We start from the raw sequence: 25,484 nt of genomic DNA, 5'->3' as shown, positions 1-25,484 counted from the left end.
CTCTCTCTCTCTCTCTCTCTCTCTCTCTCTCTCTCTCTCTCTCTCTCACACACACACACACACACACACACACACACAGAATCTCTCTTAATATTTTGCATTTGAGATAACAGGTGAGTTAACTTGACTGACAAGCATGCTAATAGAGGAAATATTGTTCTTAAATATCCCCCAGTATGTTATAAGTAAAAGACTACATAATTGGAAAAATAGAGTGAGAATGTAAGGGTCTGATAGACAAAGGAAAAGAGAAGTAAGAGCGAAAGAAATAGACAGCAAAGAGGCAAAAGAAGCCTTAGTCCCCTAAGAGTCTGTCCTTTGACCAGGAATTTCATTGTTCAATATTGATTGAAGGCCTGCAATATGCTTAGGGCTTCTTTTTCACTCTTATAGTCAGCTGTATTTCTAAGGACAATGAGAAAGATTTCTCCCCTTCCTTTTTTCCCTGCAACAATCCAGCTTGAGATGTACTGGGTATAAACTTTGGCCTTAGAAAAAATAAACAGCTTCACCACCGGAAAGGAAAGACTAGGGCAACTAATATTAACCGTCTTTGTTTTTAAAAACAAGGCAAAGGGAGCTAGTTTGAAACTTACCATTCAGATCACAGAGCTAAAATACTTGGAGATCATTTTCAAGTGGAGAGATCTGGGTCAAGTTTATTCCCAAATTACTAAGGACACCCAGGAATCAGTATTTTCCACTATATTTTACTCCCATGATTTGTCCCTTATATGAATTTCAAATAGCCCTGTAACAAAATCTCACATGGTACTAGGGTTTTATAAGGAATCTGCTAGGAAAAATAATGGATGATATTTTAATTATTCCTTGCATGTATGTAGCAATTTCAGTTTTACAAAGCATTCCCCTCACAATAATGCTGTTTAGTAGTACAAGTATTATTATCCTCATTTTGTAGGGGAGGAAACTGAGGCTCAATCAATCAGTGAGAATTGGCATTGCCAAGTACTAACTACAATGAAACCATCTTTGCCTGCAAGGAGTTTACATGCCATTAGATCAGAAAGGTTATAAGTAACTCCTCCAGGGTCAGACATCTAATAAATACCACAGCCAACACTCAAACCTAGGTCCTTCTAACTTCCCCAGGCCATTGATTTTTGTTTTGTTTCCAGTACACCACAGATACTTCTATAATCTGTGTACTCTGATCTTTTTTGTGGGGGAGTTTATATGGCTGAAATTCAGAGATCTAAGTGGAGAGTATTAAGATTTAAATAAAGTATAGGGACTTGTGTGCATGCATATGTATGCAAAAGAGAGACAGGGACAGAAATAGAGAAATGGAAACAGAGACAGAGATATACCAATAGCAACATGCATAGTATGTATAGATGCTTATGTCATTTAAATGCATTTAAATCTATCATCTCTCCTCTGTGATGTTTTCTCTGCTCATTGCCTGCTCTGTGCTCTCTCTTCCAGGTGGTACCACCATACTGGTCACAGAGAAACCAACCATCATAGAAAGCACGATACAGTCAGGTATGGCGTTCTATGCCTTGTTTGTCTATAAGCTCAGTGGACATCCCAGGCACCAACAGTGTATTTGTAGGCATTCCTCCTCCACTCTTACTCTCCCTGAAAGTCCCTGCAGGAGAGTAGCAGCATCTGGTCTCCAAGTGCCATACCGTAAATGTGTGTGTGTGTGTGTGTATACATATACATATACATATACATATATATATAATGTTGTGGTTTTTTTCTTCTTTTCATCCACATGTATATGAAGCAGGGACCAAGATTTCCTTGCCCATGAGCCATTGCCAAATGGTGACAATCCCAGCTCTCCACCAAAGGAACCGACTAACATACTTTGTTTAAACGCAGCGGTCTAGGACATGGGCTGTGTTTGCAAACTGTAGGGAGAGGGAGCCTCACAGACAACAGCAGCCTGACTGTTTATTTTCCTCACGATGCTGCAAAACCAAGACAGGCAAAGTTTGTCAGTTCTGCCTGCCGCAGAGTTGGCAGTCTTACAGTAATGTTTCCAGTGGGCCCATGGGCTCGGGCCACAAAAATGGGGTGCAGGAAACCTCTGCTATAAATGTATGCAGGAAGGGAAATCCTCCAGAGAGCCCTGGGGCAGCACCTCCTCATCCTTGTATTAATAGAAAAGCTAATGACTCCCAAAGTCTTTTCAAAGGCTATTTATCAGAGCTTAACCACACTCTAGGGTTATGGCCTTTTTTAAAGTATTTTGTGCAGTTCTTCCTCACAGACACACACCAAAAAGAAAACAATCCATGCTGGCAAGCGACAGTTTTTAAATACTTTAAAGTTAATCATTATGGTTAAGGTGAGCAGGTCAGTTTTTCAGTTTCTCCCATTTCCTTTATTAAGCACAATCACCCATGGCCGACACAGTAATTTATTAATGGGGCATGTGGTGTATATCAATGTTTCCTCAACAGTCCAGCGCCATCAAGCCAAGCTGAAAACAGAAAGGGTTGGCCTAATTAGTATGCTTCCTTTAGGGACACCATTACTGTTGACCTGATTAGGCAGCAAAACAAACTTCCCTACCTTGAACTTAACCTCTAAATCTCCCTGCTGAGCATTCGGGTCGACTGACAATCTCCCTGACGCCTTCAAGTCCAAACACTTCTTAATAAAAGTGAGGGATAGTCTTCTCTTACTGTTTCGTTTGTTTCTGTTCACCCATATGTCCCCCAAGTTCCTGTTAAACTTGGCCCTCTGTATCACTCTCTATAATCTGAGTGAATATCTATCTGTATGATTCTCTTTGTAGTCAACATGAGCTTTAAGTAGAGTGGTAATAATAAGTACTAAGAAAATACAGCCAACTTTCCACTACAGGTGCTAATGAGGACAGGAGACAGGAAATACAACCAACTGTCCATTAGGTGCATGAATATAGGGAAAACAAATAGAATCAATTAAATGAAGTCCTGATAATTCCCTTAAATGATTTCATCATTACTTTCAGTTTTCTGCTCAGTTGGCACAACTATTAAAGCTGCAATGAAATTGTGCTATCAGTTTAATTTCCTGTCCTATCTTCTTCCCCACCTTCTGCTGGAGATGCTCCCACCTGCATGTGCTAATATATCCAATTAGACACTCTCTACACTGATGCAACTCCCAGCCCTTCTGATTCTTAGATAGTGAACAGAAGTCAATGTGGGCAAAAATTCTCATCTCTCATGGTCAACCTTCTGGAGAGGAACATACCTGAACTTAGCTAGACTGGTCATAGGTCACGGGATCAGAAGAGACCTTCTAGTTGAACCCCATCAGTTTACAAATGAGGAAACTGAGGACTAGAGAGGTCAAGTGACTCAAGTCCTATGATGAAGCCAATGTTCTTTCTACAGTTCCATGGTGTTTCCCTCTGTGGTACTCAGACAACAGCCGATACTCCAAGCCTTTCTCTCTCAGTTGGACTGGCCAGGGCTTGGGCACTATCGACATAGCCTTTAAGAACTCATGGTTAGCTCCCCACTACCCTGAGGCATCTGAGTTAAGGGATTTTTTTGAGGGCAGGTATTAATACTATAAAACTAACCAAAAGATAAACAGTAGAAAGAAAGAAGGATGAGGAACAAAGCAATTTGCAATTCACAGACTGGATGGTTTTCTCCTATGTAATCAAGAATTTCTAAGAACTGCCTTAAGAAAGAGAAAAGGAAAAAAAACTCCACTGGTTGACTCATTTGATTTGAACTTGAGGTCAAGGTCATGGTTCTTTAGTTTCACATAAAGGAACTTTCTTCCATGGTCGCAGACAGCAAACCTGCCATCTCACCAAAGGCACAATCAATGGGGGCCTATCCAACTTACTTCAACCCATCACCCCTATAGAAAGGAGGGGAAGAAAAAAATTTAAAAATCTCAAAGACCATGTCCTGCTGGTACTGACACATGTGGGTTCATCTCTGTGTGCAGGAGACAGCACCCTGTATCTCTTTCTCCTCTCCCTAATTTACTGCCTATTTATTACCCAAGGGGTGGTTTGGGACTGCTAAATCAGCAGTTGTCATTTGGGGGAGGGAGAGGGGCAACAAAACTGGTAAAAGCAACTCAACAAAGAGCTTCCTCTAAGATGTTTGTTTTCCAGTTTATTGTGGTTTCAATAGTAACAGCATCCTTTAAGGAAGTATACTAATTAGACTGGGGCTTTTGGGCTAGCCCACTGGTATCATACTGTTCAGGAAACATTGATATACATCACATACCTTGTTGATGAATTACTGTGGAAGCTAAGGTTGATCATCTGATGCATTTAAAAGAACTGAGGAAATCATTTATATCACTGAGGATATAAAACTGAATTTGGAGTGAAAAGACCTAAGTTCTACTGTTGCCCCAGACTGTTACTATGCTACTGCTGCTGCTAGCTAGCTAGCTAACATTTACATAGGACCTACTATGTGCAGTCAACTGCAATATGGACTTTAGAATGATTGTCTTATTTGACTCTCTCAAAAACCCTAGGAGGCAGGTGCTATTATTATCTCCATTTTACAGGTGAGAAAACTGAAGTATTTCAAGGTTAAGTGACTTGCCCAGGGTCACATAAGTACTGGGTATCTGAAGCCAAATTTGAACTTAGGCCTTCCTGACTCCAGTGCCAGAATTCTATCTACTGAGCCACCTAGACAAATCATTTATCCTCTCAGAGACTTGCTCTCCTCTTCTGTTAAATGAGAAAAATTTAAAAAAGAGAGAAAAAATAGGTTAATTATGAGGAAAGTATTTTATAAGCCTTAAAATATTATATTAATGTGAATCATTAAGTTATGTTTCATTAGTGCCCCCAAGCATAGAGCAGACTGCATTTATGTAGAATCTGAGAATGGGCAAGAACCTCAAAGGATATTTAGTCTTGAATGAGAATCCCCTCTAAAATTCACCTAACAAATGGTCATCCAGTCTTTGAAGACTTCTTGTGAGAAAGAGCCCTCTACTTCCCCAGATAGCCTTTGGATGGTTCCAATTATGCAGAAGCTTTTCCTGATAGATATCAAGCCTAAATCTGTTTCCCAGTAATTCTCCTACTTCTAGACTGTGGGGTCCATGAAGAACAAGAAGACTGAGTTACCGCAAAATGGATTCTAGAATGATTGAAAAGTTCATTTTGCCCTGCTGGTTCTCTCCAGCCGGTTGATGGAGTTCTTTGTGTGTCAGAGAACCTGGAGGTGTTGGTCTCTCCCACTAGTTTTCATAAACTGGAAAATCAGAACTCAGCAGAGCTCTCTATCAGAATCCAATTCTGCCATGGTCATATGCAACCAACCAGAGTCTAATTCTTACCAATGTTAGTAAACTTGGTAAGCATATAATATTCTCACACCTTCTGGGTGGTTGCATTATATGCAAGATTCCATTAGTACTATGCCAAGACAGCTGGTGCAACCACCATCTTTTTAAATATACTTTTCCTCTACCAGGCCTCATATGCTTCTATGTCTTCAAATATTGCTATAGCAACTCAAAGTGTGTTAGTGTCCTTGCAATTTCCATGCCCCTCATCACCTCCCCTTGTTTGAATGGTAAGGACCAGCCTGTGGGTTGGGAATGTTCAACTACTCAATAGAAACTTTGTATACTAGACTTTAAAATTAAATCCTCGTGCACATTCACCGTTAATGATTCAACTGTGAGTAAGATTGGCTCTATAAGTACAGCTGGTGCTTGCTCTCTGAGACTATAAATTTGTTTTAAGTTCACAATATTGTTTCCTGCTATTTTTTTAAGAGTCGAGCAGGGATTTAACCACATTATTCCCATTTGCTTTAATGAGAATTGTGCAGCTATGGTACCAGATAGTATTTTGAAGATTTAGGGGTCAATATTCCAGTGTTCAGTTTACATTTATGGGTATCTTGTGCCTCTAATTGCCTTTTTTGCCCAGGCCAGAGTTTGAAACTTCAAACCATATTCACCACCCTTCAACGCCTTCCTTCCACTATTTCTTACAGAATGAAAAACTAGCCATAAGCTACAAATTCCATGACCAGCAGATAGAGTAGAAGAAAAAAGCATATATAGCAATCAGCATGCTTGGATCAAAATTTAGATTTGCTAGACTGGGAGGAACCTTGGATGTTCCCTTGACCCACCATACAGGACCACACCCAAGGACTTCCTAAACAGATGATAATCTAAACCTTTTTTTAAAAAAGGACTTCCAGGCAAAGAGATTCCATAATCCTGGTAATAAGAGCCTAAACTCATTTGTTTGTGACATCTGTAGAAATCTTTTCATTTAATTCACAGATGTGGTGGTTTCCTTTACCACAGGACATGCTTAGGATTTTAGCAAAGAAAATATAATCTGAATGATATATAAAATGCCTCATTGCCTTCCTGTACTGAATGTTTTATAAAATATCGTTGAGGGTAACACACAAAAAATAAAATGTTCCCATTAACATTTTTCTAACATGTAATTATGTAACAATATGGTCCTATATGATCAGATTGCAACAGTAGAGTCCTTCATCTACATAGTTTAATCTCACTAGGCAAAAGTGTGGTAAATTTTGGAGAGGCTTTCTTATGCTTTAAGAAGCCTTATTTCATGGTTACAAAAGACTAGACATGAAATATATCTCTCCAATGACACCAGAACTGTGAAATATGGCCCTTATCCACTAGCTGATAATGCTTACATCATATACATCATCTGGTTTCCTAGTTTACTTCTCTGGACTTCTGGTGTCATTCTTTGGAGAGGTCACATTATCACTGGAATTAGGAAATTTTTCTATTCCATTTTGACAGTATATCTAGTAGAACCATTCTTCCAGCATTTGACTTGAGTTGGAAGTAAACATTAGTGTTTTCAAAGTGTTCCTTGGATGCCAAAAATGTAAAGAATTTCTTCCTTATCTGTTTAATAGATCTTTCCATTAAAATTCCAAGTACCATTGTTGGAGTGCAAAGGGAGGAGGCTATTAGGGAGGGATAACAGAGGTGGGGTAGACAGAGAAAGCAAAATACTTGGGCAAAGTTAAAGTTCAAAACAAGATATGATCTAGTTCTGACCATCATAAGCCTTAAGATACCGGACTCCCCTGGTTATACATGAGGTTTGTTGAGAGGTTTATTTTACGTTCAATTGGCAGGGTGCCCTATTGTCTCTCTCCCCTTTCCATTTCAATGCTGCCATCTTGTGGGCGGTCTAAACTAAATTAAAGGCAATGAAATTTGCTGGTGTTACCCTAGATTCTCAATGTGCCTTATTTTCTTTAATAAAAACAAAAAAATATTGTGCATTGAGGAATCCATAGCTTGTCACTGTATATATTTTGAGTTTGAATTTGGGGGGAGACTTTAATTTTGCCACAAATTTTCCAACATTCAATGGGTTTTTGTTTTCAGCATCCACAAGGTTAAGTGAAAATCCTAAAGGTGAGAATCTTATGAAAATTTTACAAGATTATATATTTGGGAAGGAGCATTGTCAGGCAATGCCTGGCCAGATAAATGGGGAAAATAGTTGATCTGTATCAATGAGCTCCACAAATTCCAAAGGAAGAGTTTTTTAAAGACAGAAATTTTCTGGTGGTTATTTAAATGTATGTATAGTTTCACTTACCTCTGTAGTTTTTTTTTTTTTTTTTAAGCAATTGGGGTTAAGTAACTTGCTCAAGGTTACACGGCCAGGTGTTTCTGGGTGGGTGCTAATTGTCTGAGCCCAGGATTCGATCTCCAGGTCTTCTCAACACTGGAGCCGGTGTTCTTACTCACTGTGCTACCTGGCCACCCCAACCTCTGTAGTTTTAAGTGTATCGGGCATTTTAAACGAGGGGGAAAAAGCACACAAATCATCAAACAAAAAAATTTATTTAGGTTTATTATATAAAGAGAACAAAAAAATGCTAATTCTCCTCCCTCCCCCTCTTCATCTTTCAGATGAAGGAAACTTCATCTGAAATATCTAGTCTAACTGTGAAAACTTTAAGAGTATTGTAAAAAGCTGGATTAACATCAATATTGCATTCTTAAAACGGTCCACACATCCATTTTTTTTTTAATCTGTGGGTCAGTTTCCTCTCAATATTCTTATTTGTGAATTTCAGTCTATATGATTCAGTCTCATCAAGGACCATTAAATATTATGAAAGGAGGGACTTCAAGTGGTACTATAGATGTCATTGAAAGATACCATCTTTAATTATTTTTAACGTAAAACCAATTTGACATTGCCATCTCTAATCTGTTTAAAGCCAGTAAAGAATAACTAAATGAAATTTTGAAAACAATTTGACATTTTCCCTGCATTTCAAGTTCCTGGCAGTCCTGATATTTGTGGCCTTCCCAGAATATTCAAGTAGAAATGAATCTCATATAAATTTTCCTTTCAGGGACTAATTGAGGTCTCTATTTGATTTTAAATTAAATGATTAACTCTGCCTTTTTTCCGCCTGTCTCTTTTTCTCCTCCCTGCCCAATGAAGAGTTCTCAGCATACGGTTTTAACTGCGGATTTGGCTGGGGATCCCATAAGACATTCTGTCAGTGGGAGCACGACAATCATGTGGAACTAAAATGGAGTGTGCTGACGAGTAAAACGGGGCCTATTCAAGATCACACAGGTAACCATGAGTTCGTGGTGAACTCCATTGTCTCAAGAATCCCTTCTGAACCACAGAATTCTCGGGGGGGGGGGGAGGGAACATGGGAAGGGCTGCCTGGTTTCTGTGAATTTTGAATTAGAAAGTCATCCTGACACAAGAGCCTTGAAAATGGGATTCCATTGACAAGATATCCTATTTGTCTTTTTCCTTCTTATATAAATTTGCTCAAGGCACGGAGCAAATAATTATGGTTTTATTTCTCCTATGAGCAATGTCCCTCCTGGGAAGCTATTTGGCAGAAGAAAAAAATGCACATGAATTAGTCATTTTTGTACCTAAAATTTAAAAATAAAATCATAGAAAGGCCTAAATCATCTCTAAAACATCTCATACAATTGGTCATCCAACCTACAAAGGCTTAAAGACCTCCAGGGACAAGGAATTCACCACCTTCCAACATACTCCATTCCATTTTTCAAGACCTCTAATTGTTAATAAGTTTTTCTTTTATTTAGCTGAAATCTCTCTCTCAATAACTGTCCACTCATGGTTCCTAGTCTTGCCCCCCTGGAGCCAAGTAAAACAAATTTAATCTCTCTTTCCCATAATAGCTCTTCAAATACTTGAAGCCAGCTAGCTATCATGCTCCTCCAAAGTCCTATGATCCTCTTATGGGATGGCTTGATTTCCCACACCTTCCTCTAGAAAGCCTCTAGTTTTTCAATGTCCTTCTAAAATCAGAACCAAACACAGTGTAATTATAACCTCCCTTGTTCTGGAGGGCATGTTTCCGTTAACTTGTTTGAGTGCTGAGTCTCACAGCTGACTCCTATGAAATTGGTCCTCCCCTAAAAAAAAAAAAAAAGCCTATTTCTTTTTTCATGTCTCTTTCTGTTCATAATCATGTAGCTGAGTTTAACTCAAAAACTTTATTTTAATCTCCATTAAAAGTCTTCTTAGTAGAATTGGTACATCATTCTAGCCTACCAAGATGTTTGGGGAATCCTGATTTTGTCATTGTAAGCATAACAAATGAAAAGTCAGGTTCAGTCAGGAATCAATGCCCTTGCTACATTCCAGTACTTGCTATGTCGAGTCCTGGGTACACAAAAATAAAAGTGAAAAAGTCCCTGCCCTCAGGAAGTTTCCATCCTTTTGTAGGAGGCCATCCATCTACATGTATGTATATAAATTTATGCAAAATGAATACAAGATAATCTAAATATATGTATATATACAAATAAATATATATAACAAACTCTCCTTGTTTCATGTTATCTGCAAATTGGATAATCTTGATGCTTATGCCTTTATCCAAGTCATTAATAACAATATTAAGTAGAATAGAGCTAAGTAGAAGAGTCCTGTGGTGCTCCCCAAAGATCTTATTCTAAATTGACAACAGTCCATTCATTAAACACAATATTTAGGGTCCAGTCATTTGATCCATTGCGAATCCAACAAATTATACTTTCCTAGCCCATGTCTTTCTGCCTTGTCCACAAGGGTTTCATGAGATCTCTTCAAATGAAATACAAGTATACTATGTCTACAACATTCCTTTTATTTAGAGCTGAGGAAAGTCTAAATCCAGTACTCTTCCAAACACTTTGAACTGGGACAGGACTAGATGGTTTGATATCCTAGCTCTGTTTTGAAAAATTTTAAGTTCATTCACTTCTGAACAGGTGAAGGTGGCGTTAAAAAAAAAAGTACCCCTTACTCCCCACCCCAAAAAAATAATCCTTTCACATCTTGTAGAAAGAAGCTAACAAAGACAACAAGATGGGAAGGAACAATTCCAATTCCTTTTTATCATTTCCCCAGTTCACCTCTTCTCTGACATTCACTTAGCTGATAGTATAAAGAAGTAAGAATTTCCCATCTTGGATAAAAACTATCAATATGCTGGTATTTTTCCAAATACTGCTTATTCAGAAGTAATGGCTTCCCTACGAATCCCCAGAGTAGGAATTTGCTGGTGTGTTGAAACCTGATTAAAAGAAGATTCCCCCCATGTTGGTGCTTTGGTAGAGTGGGTCAGTGTGACATGGATTATTGGTCTATTTTGCGCTTCCCTTTTTATCTAGTGAATGGAATCATTAAGTGTGCCAGATAGGCCTTCCTCTTATACAGCTCTAACCTTCCCTTCCCCCTTGCCCTAATGAGAATGACAAGGAAATTGGATAAAATTGGACTCCTTCAGTCCTGAGACACTTTTCATTGAATCTTAAGACAAGTAGTTTTAAAAAACTTAAAATACTTTGACTGTAAATGGCACTGTACATATAAATGGCATCAAATTAACTAAATGCAATTAGCTGAAATGAAGGCAGTAATGGTGAAAAAATTGATGCAAAGTGAAGGCAAATGGCTCAGTAGGATCTGACATTCAAAGGAGGTTAAAAGCTAAGCGAGCCAGAGACTGACAAAAGCTAAAAGGCTGCAGAAGGAAAGCACTAATTGAGACAATGAACACAGAGTTCCTGACCCAGAACTGGGATGAAATCTCTAAAAGGGAAAATATCTGTACTTTCTGACTAGGCGTGTTACAGAGGCTGTCTGGACTGTGATTCTGGGCTTAAATTAACAGCCCAAAAAGTTCTACTTCCTCTGTTTTCATGACCAGCCACCTCAGGTTGGCCACTGGACCAGTGCTGTCATTACTAAAAATAATTAAGTCTACTAAAATGCTAACAAAAAAATTTCACACACACACACACACAGTCATTCACAATTTTCTAGTTTTTACATAGTCACTGGTTTTCTTCTTTATTTTTCTTCCATCCCTCCCTTCTTCCTATCTCCTGTCTCCCTTCTTTCCTTCCTTTCTTTCTATTTCTTCCTCCTTTCCTTTCTTCCTTCCTTTCTATCTTACCCTTTCTTCCTTCCTTCCTCCCTCTCTTTTCTTTCTTCCTTCTTCTCTCCCTCTTTTTTCCTTTCCTTCCTTCCTTCATTTCTTCCCTCCTTCCATTCATCCTTCCTTTTGAGAAAATTTTATTATTCAAGCCATGGGAACAGTTTTAAAATAATATTATCCAGACACTATGTCATGCTGCCCAACTTTAGATTTATTTAAAATAGCTCTGTTTGAATTTCCATGTTCGGCGTTTAACAGTATACACTGAAGTTTCTCTGACAAGGTTTTTGGTTTGGGCAGGAGGAGCTCTGTCTCTCCAATGAAACACAGATGTGGAAGCCACGTTCTAATCAGGCAGTTTATAGGACAATGTTGCTTTGTTCCCCAATAGAGGGGAGGGACCATTTTGTTTTTGTATCCTAGTACTTACCAAGGTACCTTACAAAGAGCAGGTGCTTAGGAAATATTTGTTATATTGAATTCTTGAATTACTGATCTTTTGCGTTAATCTTGGGTAGCCATGATAAAAAGGTGTAGGACATGAAAATTAGCCCACTCTTGGATTTTTGCTGTTCAGTCCTTTCTATCATGTCTGACTCTTCATGACCCCATTTGAGATTTCCTTGGCAAAGATCCTAGAATGGTTTGCCATTTCCTTCTCCATACTCTTGAATAGGAGAATCTTTTTTAAAATTACTTCTAAAACTTAACTCAAAAAAAGAAAAAGAACATTAATTCATACAAAGCAAGAACTTAAACTGAATTAATATTAGTTCACTTTGAGTTCAGAGAGTATCAAGATCATAGGATTTGGGGCTGAAAAGGATCTTTGAAATCATCTAGTCCAATCCCCTCATTTTACAGATGAAGAAAACAAGGTTCTGGTTTTCTTGTAATCTAAAGATTTAGAAAACATTTAGGTTCATTTCCAGTTTTAATTGGCTTATAGGTATTTTATTGGTGTTCAATAGGAAAGAGATTTTGGGTGGGAAATTCAATTAAATTGAGTTTATGGCTTAGGGTTTTTTGGTTTTGTTTTTGTTTTTTAGTCTAAGTTGGATTTTGTTTGTAGCTTAGAGAGTGTGATATAGTGGAAAGAGGAATATATTTGGACTATGATTCAGGAAATTCTAGTTCTAGTCTAATAGATCAAAAACTAGAATTAGGTACATCAAAGATTAACCAGTTGAACCCCCTCATTTTACTGATAAAGAAACTGACACCTGAGAGATTAATGGCCTTGCCCAAAATTAAACTGGTAATAAGTCTCAGTAGTGGGATTTGAACCGAGGTCATCTGTTTTCAAAATCAATGCTCTTTCCACAGTATATATTGAAATATATTGACTGTGCATTGAAGACAGAGAATAAGATTCATAATTCCATTGCCTGTACTTTAGCCTTAGTCCTGCTCCAATGCCTCAATGTAAGGTGGAAATGGCAAGGGTTCCTCAAGGTAACTGAACATCAAAATACCACCTCCAGCAGGTACTACCAAGGTGAAAAAGCTTGAGGCATAGGCCTATTGACTAACTATATTTCCATGATCTAAAGACCAGCCTAGTTGAATTCAGAAAGGTTCATCACTTGTTGGGTTGTAGATTGAGAATTCTTCACCCCTGGTGATTCTTCTAAGTCAGAGAGGGATTAGAAACTGAGTCCTTGGAGGGAGTGTCCACACCAATGAAATCAAGCATTTAAGCATTAGCTTGAGTGCTTTCTGTTTGAAGGGCAAACAACGAAGTGTGAGTTATATGTTTAGACCCAGTGGTGACAGAGGGAAATTTTCCCACTGGGGACAATTAAAAGCAAAACCAGTAATAAGTAATTACAGCTCAGAGAGTATCTCCGCTGCCAAAACCAGCCCATTCCAAAGGGCTTCAAAAATGTGACTTTATGTGGATTCAAATCCGGTACCTTGACCTAAGCAACAGCAATTCTCACAGTCCAGAACTCTGTATATTGTCTGTGGGGGCACTACTACTGATAATAATGATAGTTATAGCTAACATTTGTATTCTATCTACTATGTACTAGACATTATGCTAAATGCTTTCCAAATATGGTCTCATTTCCTCATTTACACTTAAGGAAACTGAGACAAACAGAGGTTAAGTGACTTGTCTAGGGTCACGCAGCGTGTAAGTGTCTGAAGCTGCATTCAAACTCAAGTCTTTCTGACTCCAGGACCAGCTCTTCATCCACTGCACCATCTAGATGCTGCTTCTCACACCCCCATGTCCCCACCACCATCCACCAAATGCAAGAGCAACCTAACCGTCTCACACCAACTGGGGAGAAAACCAGGCTAAATTAGAGAAAAGCAATGAATAAACTTTACTTTTTTATAAAATTACAATTGTGTCACTTTAAAATATAAACATACTATAAACCAGCAGTTAACAAATTGTGACCCTGGGCAAGTCACTTTACCCTGTTTACCTCAGTTTCCTCACCTATAAATGAGCTGGAGAAGGAAATGGCAAACCACACCAGTATCTTTGTCAAGAAAACCCAAATGGGATCACAAAGACTCAGACATAACTGAAAAATGATTAAACAAGAAAACAAAGTATTGTTGATTTCGTTCAACTAACATCTCTACCAGAAACAAAAAACAAAAAGATTCATGTATCCATTGCATACTTGTATGTTGTGTATATGCACATGTCCTTGTTGGTACAGGTGGCAGTTAGCAAATAGTGCAATGGAGCAGGAGTCAGGAAGATTTGAGTTTAAATCCCACACCTAGCTGTATGACCCTAGGAAAGCCACTTAACCTGTCTCATCTATAAACTGGAGATAATAATAGCATTTACTTCACAAGACCATTGTGAGGACCAAATAGGTATAAACATAGATATAGCTGATAGAGGTACAATGTGTGTATTTGTATGAATATATATATACATATATATACAAATACATGGATGCATGTACATACTCTACGTATACATCTATGTATATATGTACCTGTGTGTGTAGTCTTTATATATAAAGTACTTTGCATCTGTCACCATCATCACTGACCATGATGAAGCCTGATGCCTTATTAGAAAGTCTGTTCTCTGTTCAAATTTGGCTGGTTCCCAGGACAGTGTCATTTACATGCAAACTCTGCATAAATTCAATTCAATACAACAAACATTTACAAGACCACTCAAACATTTACAACAAATGTTGATCAGATAGAAAATCCTGAATGTTTTAATGAACAGTCAAGAGTCACTTTTAATTAGTCCAATCCGTGTTTGTATGCAAATGAGCATTGCTGGAGTGGTATTAAAGGTGCTCGAAAAGACTGTTTTCTCCAAGAAGCCAGACTTCATCCCCAAACCATGACAAAATGATCCTGGTTCCAAATGAACAGGATATGAATTAATGAGGCTTTACCCAATAAAGAATTACCACCAGGCTTTTCTCCTAATCAGGCTATTGTTGCAAACATGCACACAGAAGGGCTTTGGCTACCAAATTAGGCTTTTTAGAGTTTCCCTGTGAAGAGTGCCCTTTCCCTTTCTTATAGTGGGTCCTGGCAGCTCAGCCCAGGAAAAAATAGGCTTGGAGGGGAGAGGCATTTCAAAGAAAAGAAAGCAAAAGAAGAGTGAATGCGACCACTCTTCCTAATACAGTCTTGTTGTCACAGCAGGAGATGGTAACTTCATCTATTCCCAAGCTGATGAAAATCAGAAGGGCAAAGTGGCCCGGCTACTGAGCCCCATCGTTTATTCCCAGAATTCCGCCCACTGCATGACCTTCTGGTACCACATGTCAGGTTCCCATGTTGGTACCTTGAGGGTCAAATTGCGCTACCAGAAGCCAGATGAATATGATCAAACACTCTGGACTGCCATTGGACATCAAGGAAACCACTGGAAGGAAGGACGTGTTCTACTTCACAAGTCCCTGAAACATTATCAGGTATGTTGGGGGGCAGTTGATTCATATGATCAGTTAGAGAGTGTTGAAAGGCTTTAGAAACAGAAGCAGAGAGATCAGACCTAAGGTCCCTTTTGAAAATGTAACCTCTTGAGGATCATGCAAAAGAAAGAGGGGAGAGAGAGCAGAAAACATTCTAGAAATTCTAGAAGATGGTGGTGGTGGTGGTGGCGGTCCTTCTGAGTCCAGGATATTGTTGCTGTGGAAGTTGTAATGGCAGCATATTTCATAGTCTCCCAAATTACATGAATTGAAGCAATTACCTGAGAAGGAACAGAAAATGATTTATTTCTGGGCAGTCACAACGTTTCATGCCTTTCATCTGCTGATTTTTTTTCCCCTAGATTTAAAGTTTCTATTTTTAAAAGAATGTGTGAAGCAGTGCTCTATGGTACCATACCAACCAGCTAATACGATTGATGAGCAAAGCATGTGCTTATGTGAAAGCTCGTGAATTTAATTTGGGTGCTGTTGCTAGAGCTGAGCAAGCATTTGTAAGCACTGCAATTTGGCACTATCAGTTAAACAGTGTGAAAATTTTCTCACTTTGCTAGGTGATTGTTGAGGGTGAAATCGGAAAAGGAAACCTTGGAGGGATCGCAGTTGACGACATTAGTATTAATAACCACATTTCACAGGAGGATTGTAAAAGTAAGTATGAGGTGCCATAGAGTGGGACCAATGAAGATGTGCCATAGAAAAAAGTCCTCAATACTGCTTTTGTCTTTAAATCACTCATATGGAACTAGATTTTCAGTATCAGGTAGGTGCTGGTGAGATATATATGCCAGTTGAAATCATAATGTTTAAAATCAAATCATTTTATATTATCAGGGTTGTGTAACCACTGATACAGGAACACCAGGGTGAATAGAGTGATCTAAAATGTGTCATCAAGGTCACTGCTCATAGTTGACCCTGATCATAAACACTTATCACTACTGCAGCTTTTCAGTGTTCTATATGCCAAAGAAAGACCTCAGGCAATTCACAGCCCAGTCCAGATGATAAGACTTGCTTAAGGATGTATATGACACAGGTGAACACAAAGACACACAAAGAAAGTTAGGAAAATTAACAAACCCTCCCAGCCATACTGTTTTACCACAAAGAGGACTCACCTAGCTCGTGATCTCTTATGCCTTCCAGAATAAATAGCTTTGTAATAGCAATTGAATGGGCCAACTTCACAAGTACCAATCCAGGAGTTCTTCTGTCTCACTTTTGTGAGTGACTAACACAATGCCTCGTACAAAGCTGGCATTTAATAAAAACTTGTTGACTGGTTGATTGGTTTTATTTCTCCTTTCTTTTTAACTGTTGCCTATGGGGCCTTTAAAATGGGAGCAGGATTATTGAATGCAACAGTTCCTGGTTGGCATCCCAGTTTGGGTCCTTGGTGTGATAATACACATTTAGTGACCTTCGTTCATCAAATGTCTGCTTTGGATGCATCAATAAGGAACAGAGTAAATGCAGGGCCATATCTAATAGCCAAGGTCTATAAAGATTGGGCATAGGGACTAGACTTGTGATTTAATTGGTATAAGGAACTCCAAGGTGAGGAAACTCCCTTCATCATTTGCAAGTCAACACTTTTTTCTGTACCTTTAGTCTTAGAGAGTTGCTCAGGGGTCGGTAGCCAGTTGGTGTCAGAGGTAAGGCAGGAACCAAGGTCTTTCTGTTTCTAAGACTGGCTCTTTATCCACTACATCACATTGCTTCTCTTGGTAAGGTCCAAAACTGTTATTAAGGGCAGTGTCTATGGCATACCAAAATATTGGAAGGTAATTTAAACAGTTGGATAATTCCAAGTATTTTGATGTGTAAATTCACATAGTCAACTTGGAAAATTTGATTGCATCAAATATAACTGTCAGGTCAGTAAATTAGGAACCCTGTAAGCATCATGCATTATCTTGAGTTAGCCAAAAGGTTTCTCTACCACCAAATAACTGAAATTAATTTTTTAATGAAATGAAGAGAATTATGTCTTATGCCCAAAGTGCCATTTTGAAACATCTGATATAGAGGGGGAAATGTAGACAATAATTCTTAATTTTCTATACTATTTTCGAAAGCATTGTTAATGTCATTGTAATAGCATGCTTGTTTATCTTACGCCTCATTTATTCCACTCTGACTTTAATGTTATGTATCATCATATAAATTCATTGCATTAATTAAAACTAAAGAGGACCAATCTGTGACATCTCTGTAGTGGGTTTCTTGTTTGTTTGGGTTTTTTTTTTTTTTGAAATTCCATTGCTTTTAAAGTAATTTCCCTTCAGTGTGTTTAACTGCATACAGATCCTGATTGCTAGTAGAAATATGATTGGTTCAGTAGCAATAGGAAAAATACAGTGAAAAAAATGCTGATTTCTTTGATCTATGGGAGGAGATATTACATTTGCTATCCCAGTGAACTGGTATAAATTGTACTTATCAGTTTGTGGCAGGAAAGAGTAATACTTAATATTTTGGTGCTGGTCACTGATAATTACTCATAAGACTAGCATGACTCAGGCATTGCATAGGGCTATGAGAGAATAAATGGGGCTCCTTACCAGTAGACTCTGTGGGGGTCCCCAAGCAGTATCTGTAGAGAGTCATGGAGATGAGGTGGCTATCTCATTTGTATCTTTATACAATATCTACTTGAGCTAACCCTCCTGAATCTCTGGGAAGTGTCCCCTTATAGAGATCGGTTATTTAGCTTGTTGAACTTTTACTGCTCACATTTTCAGGTAGAAAATGCAAAAGCCACTCTAACAAATCAGTCCCAGGGAGACATCACCTTCTGATTGCTTCCTTTGTTTCACTCTCCAATGAAAACACCATACAATTGTCCCATCAGTCAATCACAAAGCATGTGTTGTTTTCCCCAATGTGTCTTGCCCTGTGTTAGACACTGGGGGTGATTTAGGAAAAGGGTCCATTGCAATTTTACTCCCAATGAGCGTATGGTCTATCTGGAAGAGACAAAACTGGCATTTGTGAAACAAAAGAATAACTCCTAGCCAAGGTGTGCGGTTTATGCTGAGTGCATTAAGATTTCAGAGAAGGGAGTGGTTATTTTGGGGCTGCAGGTCCAGGAGAAGGACAACTGTTCAAATTGTGCTTTACAAAGGGGAAGGGCTTCCTTTCTGAAATTTTTGTTTTAGGGATTCAACCTTCTAGCTGTGCCAATCTCCATGCTCCATGTAGGAGGCACTGAATGTCACACCTTGGTCCTCATAACCAAATTCCAGCCAGACATCTAATAGAAAGCAAAATTGAGAACTGAAGCAATTTAACTGGCCAAACACCTTTGAAATACATAACACTGGCTAATTGGCTAATGCCTTTCCCATAGGCTCTCTATAGACCATTCTGCTGTTATTGGCTATTTATAATTTTTTTTTTATGTGGGGACCTCCTTATGAGGAAACTCCCCTCCTCCCCCAGTGGAACCTAGCTTGTGTTGTCAGAGTTGTCTGAGGGCACAGAGAGAAGCTTAGTGCCTTGCTTAGGGTCACACATTCAATATGGGTCAGAGACAGGTTCCCCTGACTCCAAAACTAAGGTTGTATTCATGCTGCCTATCATACTTACTCAAACTGCTGCTTCCTAACCCTAAGGACCTGTTAACAAGGGGGCTGCTTGAGGGTGGGGACTGAAACTTAAGCCAAAGTATCCCAATTCTGGCTGATTAGAAAATTTATATGTTTTTTATTATCACTCTTCTATTTATTTCTAATCATTTCAAAGGGTTTGAGCCTCCTGGCATCTCCAAAGAGGACTTAGAAAATGCATGTACCTATGTATGTTATGTATTTACATTTTTAATTATCATTATCCATTTTCTTTTTTACTTATTAGAATCAACAGATGTAGATAATAAGGACAAAGAAAACCCAAATGCTGAAACAGGTAAAATTGTCTTGCTTGTCAGATCTGGCATGATAGTCTACTAACTTGTCCCTGAGATTTGTCATTGGAGTGAATTTTTTAATACAAATCCTCAGGTTTGGATTGTTGTAAGACACCAAACTAAGAGTTCCCTTAATGTTTTCAATTAGCTCCTATTTCATTTTGCATAAGAATTTCAGCTCAGTGGAACATTTTGTGACTCTCTCTGGTCTAGGCCAGGTCCTAGTTATCCTAGAGAAAACATCTTCATGCCTTGACATCTAAAGGTGACTCATCAAACTCTTAATGCTGGTTATTCACCAGATGAAAATTATCTGGAAATGTTAACAAACTATTCATTCTGCACAGTCCATTGTGTAATTGTGCTTGACCTCTTTCCTTCCATTTCCTTTTCTAATCCACAAGAGCCCTGGTTTTCCTGATAATTTTTAATTAGTCATCACCTGTGAAATTTCTAACTTCATTTGGTTTAGAAATTGCCAAAGGTCACCAAATTTAGGCCTTTGTAGACTCTAGAACTCAAAGGGGACTTCAAAGATCAGTCTCACCCCTTCTTTTAAGAGGTAAGAAGATTGGGGCCAATAAAAGGGCCCAAGGTCACACAAGTAAATAAGGAACAAAACTAAAAGTCAGATTCAAGACCTCTGACCCTAGAGCAAATATCTTTCCATTCCATTGTGCTGCCTCCCAGAAGGTACTGGATAACTTCAAGAACAAGGTACCCAAAACCAAGGCCAATGAAACCACCAGGGTTGACTTGTACTAACACTTTGGAAAGGGACTAGTGTGCCATGATTGTCATTGGTGCTCCCAATAGTAGCACACCCCGCCCCAGTCCCAGAGTTGGCATGTTTTCCATGTATTCAAGTACATGCCAGAATCCAGCATAGATATGCATGTCTTGCCATATCCAGAAGTATGCTATTGAACTATCAAGCATATTAATATATTCTTCATGGTTCTTAGTTACAGAGTCTACACACTGTCATGTAAACCTTATTAGACATTGTTTCAAAACAGTATTTCATCAAGGGAGAGAGTATTAATATGTCCCTTGGTTTGTATTCCCCCTGCCCTGTTTAGGGACCCATTGCATATATTTTTAGTTTTCTTTGATTAGAATCATTGTTGTTTTGAACACCATTAAGTAAACACCAAACATGTTTCGCATTAACATTTTTAGTCTCCTTTCTAGTACAAGGTAATTAGTCACCAGGCTCCCCTGTTAATAATTCCTTATGTACCACACTGAAGCAGATTTCCCTGGTGACTGATTTGCAGAACTCTGCTGCTTTCTCAAGTGAAACCACCAGGACTGTGAGGCCACTGAGTAGGAAGTGCCTTCTAGCCAGCATGGCATCTTGGCTGAGCTTTGTGCCTTCCTAAAACACATTCCAGCTTTGCTGAGCTTTGCCAAATTTCTCTTTGCTTTTAGCTCTCAGAATGAGCATATCTTGAAGGTTTGATTCTGCCTTGAATGAAACCACAGTAGACTTGGAAAAACACTGTTGTGTAGAGTGAAAATTTTACACTTGGGCAGGACAAACACATGCATAAAACACACAGTGAGATTGGAGCCTCTACCACATAAAAGGACGGCACTGAACATTTCCTCATGTCTGGTTTTGGAATTAGTCAAATGAACAAGCAATGTTTAAATCCCTGCACTAAGTGTTTTGACTTAGTGTGTGACTTAAGCATTTCAAAAAGCATAATTACCAAAGCACTTACTACATATAGCTATTGGCCAGCTAGGTAGTCCAGTGGACAGAGCATTGGGCTTGGAGACAAGAAAACCTGAGTTCGAATCCTGCCTCAAACACTTTCTATGTGTCTTTAGGCAAGTCTGCCTCAGTTTCCTCAACTGGAGATAATAATGGCTCCTACCTCCTAGGGTTGTTCTGAGGATCAAGTGAGATAATAATTGCAAAGGGCTTAGCCTAGTATCTGGCACACAGTAACCACTATCAAAGTGGTAGCTATTATTATTAGCTATCACATATAGATAGAAGTACTCTAAACCCTAAATTCCATAGGAAATCTGAATTAGAATATATAATACGGCACTCGCTGGTCAGAAATGCCAAACGATTGGTTCCAAAGTCAACATCCATTTGACCTCACCCAGGCACAAGATACTGAGCCTCCCAACCATCTGGGGAACAGATCCCAGCTTTTATAAATTCACCTAACACTCTTAGTGATGGAAAGGGCAGATTCTGCATCTTTTTCATTTTCTTTCATCTGGTATTATAACTGCTCACAGAGGCGATTATTTCTGTCCTCTCCCCTTCCCCCCTAGGAAGCACACCAGGATACAAAGAAATAGGAGAAGGTGATGAGAACATCTCTAGGAAGCCAGGCAATGTGTTGAAGACCTTGGACCCCATCCTCATTACCATCATCGCCATGAGTGCCCTCGGTGTCCTTTTGGGAGCCATATGTGGTGTTGTCCTGTACTGTGCCTGTTGGCACAATGGGATGTCTGAAAGAAATTTATCTGCCCTGGAGAATTACAACTTTGAACTTGTGGATGGCGTAAAGTTGAAAAAAGACAAACTGAACACACAAAACACTTACTCGGAGGCATGAAGGCCAAGATGAAAAGACACATCGAGGAATTTAAGTGGAAGGACATAACTTGAGCGTGCTGAGGAACTATTGATCTTCCTTTACTGTACAGGCTGAAACATGCGTTTATGACGCTGAGCCAAGCTTTTCTCAGGAGGTTTGATGAGTATAACCGACAGACAAACCTGAACAATCATCTGTATTAATGATCTGAACCATGGACAGTCAATTTTTTCTGTTGGTTTGATTTAAAATAATCAGATGCTGGTGTTGAGACCAAGTAGGATTGACTTAATGATTGATTCCTTTTGTCCTTCCCCGATCCCCTTCTCTCTTTTCTTCTTTCCTTTGATGGATTTTATTCTAAACTGTGCAAAATCCAAGATGCTGTCACCAAGTGTATTCAGTGGGGTCCCTTTGCTGCCTGTAACTCAGTGCCCAGAAAAGATTGGATGAACCGAGATTTAGTGGACTCTCGCGCCTGTACTTGTGTATAATTACTCGTGTTGTGCATAGGCAAAGAAGGGTTAGGCTGTCTTCTTGAGAGAGTACTGTCACCTCAGTACCTATATAGTGTGTCAGCTCTGTTTACGAAGCAATACGGTCCAATCTCCCTTGATGTTTTCAGTGTTGTACTCGACTTCGTGCTTGTGAACTCCATACAGACTAATGTGCCATCGTCAGCCATGACTGGCAAATGACCCGAGTGTACTACCGGAAACCGAAACAAACAGTCCTTGGCACTGGCTAATTTATGTCCTCCAAAGTGCCTTTTTGTTTGTACTGGTTCTCATTGTGTTCACTAGACTGACCCACTCTCTTTCCCTCTGGTGAAAAGAAGCCCTTATCTCTAATCAAACCCTGGTGGTGTCCTGACTAAGAAGAAAGTATATTTTAGTGTGAAATGTTACCCCTCCCTCCCCCAGGAAGGCAAGGGCTCAGAAGATTGGGCAACTTGGCTATGATTGTTCTACTTTTTCTGTAATTCAGTTTCATGTCTCTTGACCCTTTTGTAGAAAGCTGCAATATCCTCTTTTATTGTCCTTTCATATGGAATGTATTTTCAAATATAAACTTTTTCTTCTCTTCTTCTTCTCTCTCTCTCTCTCCTATCTCTCTGTGTCTTTTCTCTCTTATTAAAAGATAGGCATTTGCCATTGTTGAGGAAAGAAACTTGCAGCTTTAATTTGCTGACAATGGCAGAGGATTTTACTAGACTTTATGTTTAAAAATAAATAAATAAATAAGGGAAAATTCCTAATTTTACTCCCCCCAAAGTCTAACTTTGGGCTTCTTGTTAACTCTGTAAAGTGACAGTATCCTTTTTCCTTCAACTTTTCACTCAATTGGTCTTTTTATCCCAAAATCAGAATCAAAATTAATTGAAGTATTTGGGTTCAGTGGGGAAAGATAAATTGGGAGATTGTGGGGTGTGTTTTTTACTGAATTGGGTTACAAATGAGACCTCAAAGAAAGGCTGAACAAAAGCCATGAAATTTCAATGCTAAATACTGCATCGGAACCTTATTTGGGACTCAGGTTGACTAAGTAAGTAAAGTTGTCAGGTTCCTTTAAACCCCAATGAAACTGTTTGGTTGAAAGAGAGGAAAATAAAAAAGCTATTAGTTAATTTGAAAGAAAAACTCTGAATCTTGGGGCCAGGAAAGGAAAATGTTCTGAGATGAGGAAAGTAGCAAACATTAAAATCTGTATCAAAAATTCACTCAGAAGCCAGGGGAACTGGTCGCTCTTGTGAATGAATGCCTCTGGGCTTCTTTCCAAGTCGCTGAACAAAGTAGAAGCCTTCTGTGGGGCAGGACTTAGGGCTCCTAACACCATAACAAGTGAGACATCCTGGTATCAAGGCAGCCTGTGAATTATCCCAAAGAAATTTTGATTGTTTTCCGTGTACTTGTGTCATGTTGTATATAATGATTTGTAGGTCTTTCACCCCTTTCCTGCCTAAGGACTGGTCTCTCTAATACACTACTGGGAGTCACATTTGCATCCTAGTATGGAAAGCCCATTCATCTTGATTTAATTGGATTGGAAGTGCTGTTTGTTTCTTGTAAAGTGTGGAGGGCCACAAAAGAAGAAAAAGTTTTGTCTCCGATGGCATCCGGTCCAGAACCATGACTAAAGCACTAAAGACTTCATTTCTTAGAAGGTGACGGACTTAAAAGTTGCCTTCAACCAAGGAAAAATGATACTGCGACTTTAAATTAAAAAGTATCTTGCACTGATAAATATATTTAAAAATTATATGTTTATAAAGTTATTAATTTGTAAAGGCAGTGTTACAGAATGTTCAGTTTATATTGTTTTAGATTGTTTCATAATTTTTAAAATTGTAAAATAACATATTTTTTTCTTTATTGAAAAACTATAAAAAAATCTTCTGTAGTAAAATGATTTCATTTTACTGGTATATTATTGCTTCATGTTTTGTACCATCATGAAATTTTGTGCAAATTTTTTTTACAGAAATTTTTATTTTCTATGACAATAGGACACTTGTAAATTGTTGTTTCAAAATGAACAGTGAAGCCTTAACTTTAAATGACGTTTGTATTCTCAGACACTGAGTAGCATAAAATCCACCTAGAACTGAACTGTAACTGAAATTCCAAACTATGACTACTACATTCCAAAGAAACAGTTGGATTAAACATTTTCATAAAATAGCCCAAACTTGATGCCTCTTATTATCATTGGCTCTCATCATTAGAGAAAACGGTATTTTTTCAAGCAGATAAGCCTTAAGAGAGTGGAATTTTAAGAAGTTAATTGTTATAAAAGAATATACTCCCCAGAATAAAAGGTTGAGAAGATAACCCTTGCTGAATAAACCTGGCTCAGAGTAGATATTTGAGGTTCAATGTCATGCTGCCCTAATGAAAGCTTAATTTGGGTGAGGATGGAAGAGTGGATTGTATGGGGAGGGGGTATAGGTTTTTAATCTCTGATGTTCTATCAAGAGGCTCTGTGTTCCATTAGCTAAAGTTGTCCTTTATAAGAGCCAGAAGAACATGGTGGTGCATTTTAATGGGGGAAAGAGGGGTGTGTGTGTCTGTCTGTGTGTGTGTGTGTAGAGAGAGAGAGAGATGCTTATAGCATTTATAGCATACATAGAACAGTAAGAGACCACAGAAGCCATGTAGTCCAACTCCTTCATTTTTTAAGTGAGGAAACTGAGGCCCATGGAGGTAGTAGGCATAAGGGAAGGGATTCCAACTTAGGGACTCTGACTCCATAGCCTACACGTGCACACACACACACACGTAAACCCATTCTCCTTTTGAGGACAATCACCAAGTTGCATATGGTTGACTCATTACCAACCATTCAATAGCCTTTGAGGAAGTTCCAATTCCATCTGGAAAAATAAAAATGGCCAAGGTGTTGTAGGATCATCATAACACTCTTTAGAAAGATTGTTCCAAAATAACCCGTAGTTCCCCTATCCCTTATAATCTAGAGACTACCAAAGTCCCAACCATTCCTCTTTTTCTTTCTTTAGTTATTTTAGAAATATCTAATTCAAGGTATATTTTGTACATTGAGGAGAATGTTCCTGCAGCACCCCATTCTTTGGAAGGATATTTTTCCCTGAGAGAGAATCTGCTTCTCT

General features: G+C 38.7%; 1 protein-coding gene across 6 annotated transcripts in view; it reads left to right on the top strand.

Annotated features, from left to right (window-relative positions):
• NRP1 (neuropilin 1) overlaps nucleotides 1-24,537 on the top strand; it is a 185,999-nt gene extending 161,462 nt beyond the window's left edge. For 4 of the 6 annotated variants that reach the window (XM_069086469.1, XM_069086468.1, XM_069086471.1 and 1 more), the window contains 6 exons: nucleotides 1,450-1,509; nucleotides 8,453-8,590; nucleotides 15,078-15,352; nucleotides 15,925-16,021; nucleotides 19,232-19,282; nucleotides 21,585-24,537. In XM_069086469.1, the coding sequence (XP_068942570.1) occupies nucleotides 1,450-1,509; nucleotides 8,453-8,590; nucleotides 15,078-15,352; nucleotides 15,925-16,021; nucleotides 19,232-19,282; nucleotides 21,585-21,874 (911 nt within the window). In that variant the 3' untranslated portion in view covers nucleotides 21,875-24,537. The remainder of the gene's footprint in view (nucleotides 1-1,449; nucleotides 1,510-8,452; nucleotides 8,591-15,077; nucleotides 15,353-15,924; nucleotides 16,022-19,231; nucleotides 19,283-21,584) is intronic. The other 2 variants (XM_069086472.1, XM_069086470.1) reach the window with 1 other exon arrangement.
• The last annotated feature ends 947 nt before the right edge of the window (nucleotides 24,538-25,484 follow it).

The sequence above is a fragment of the Petaurus breviceps genome, unplaced genomic scaffold (assembly GCF_028583685.1).
Source record: "Petaurus breviceps papuanus isolate PSGF00001 unplaced genomic scaffold, PetGlider_PUasm1.0 178, whole genome shotgun sequence".
NCBI classification, from domain to species: Eukaryota; Metazoa; Chordata; class Mammalia; order Diprotodontia; family Petauridae; genus Petaurus; species Petaurus breviceps.
Note: the sequence above shows the minus strand (reverse complement) of the source record. Positions and strands in the feature narration are given on the sequence as shown.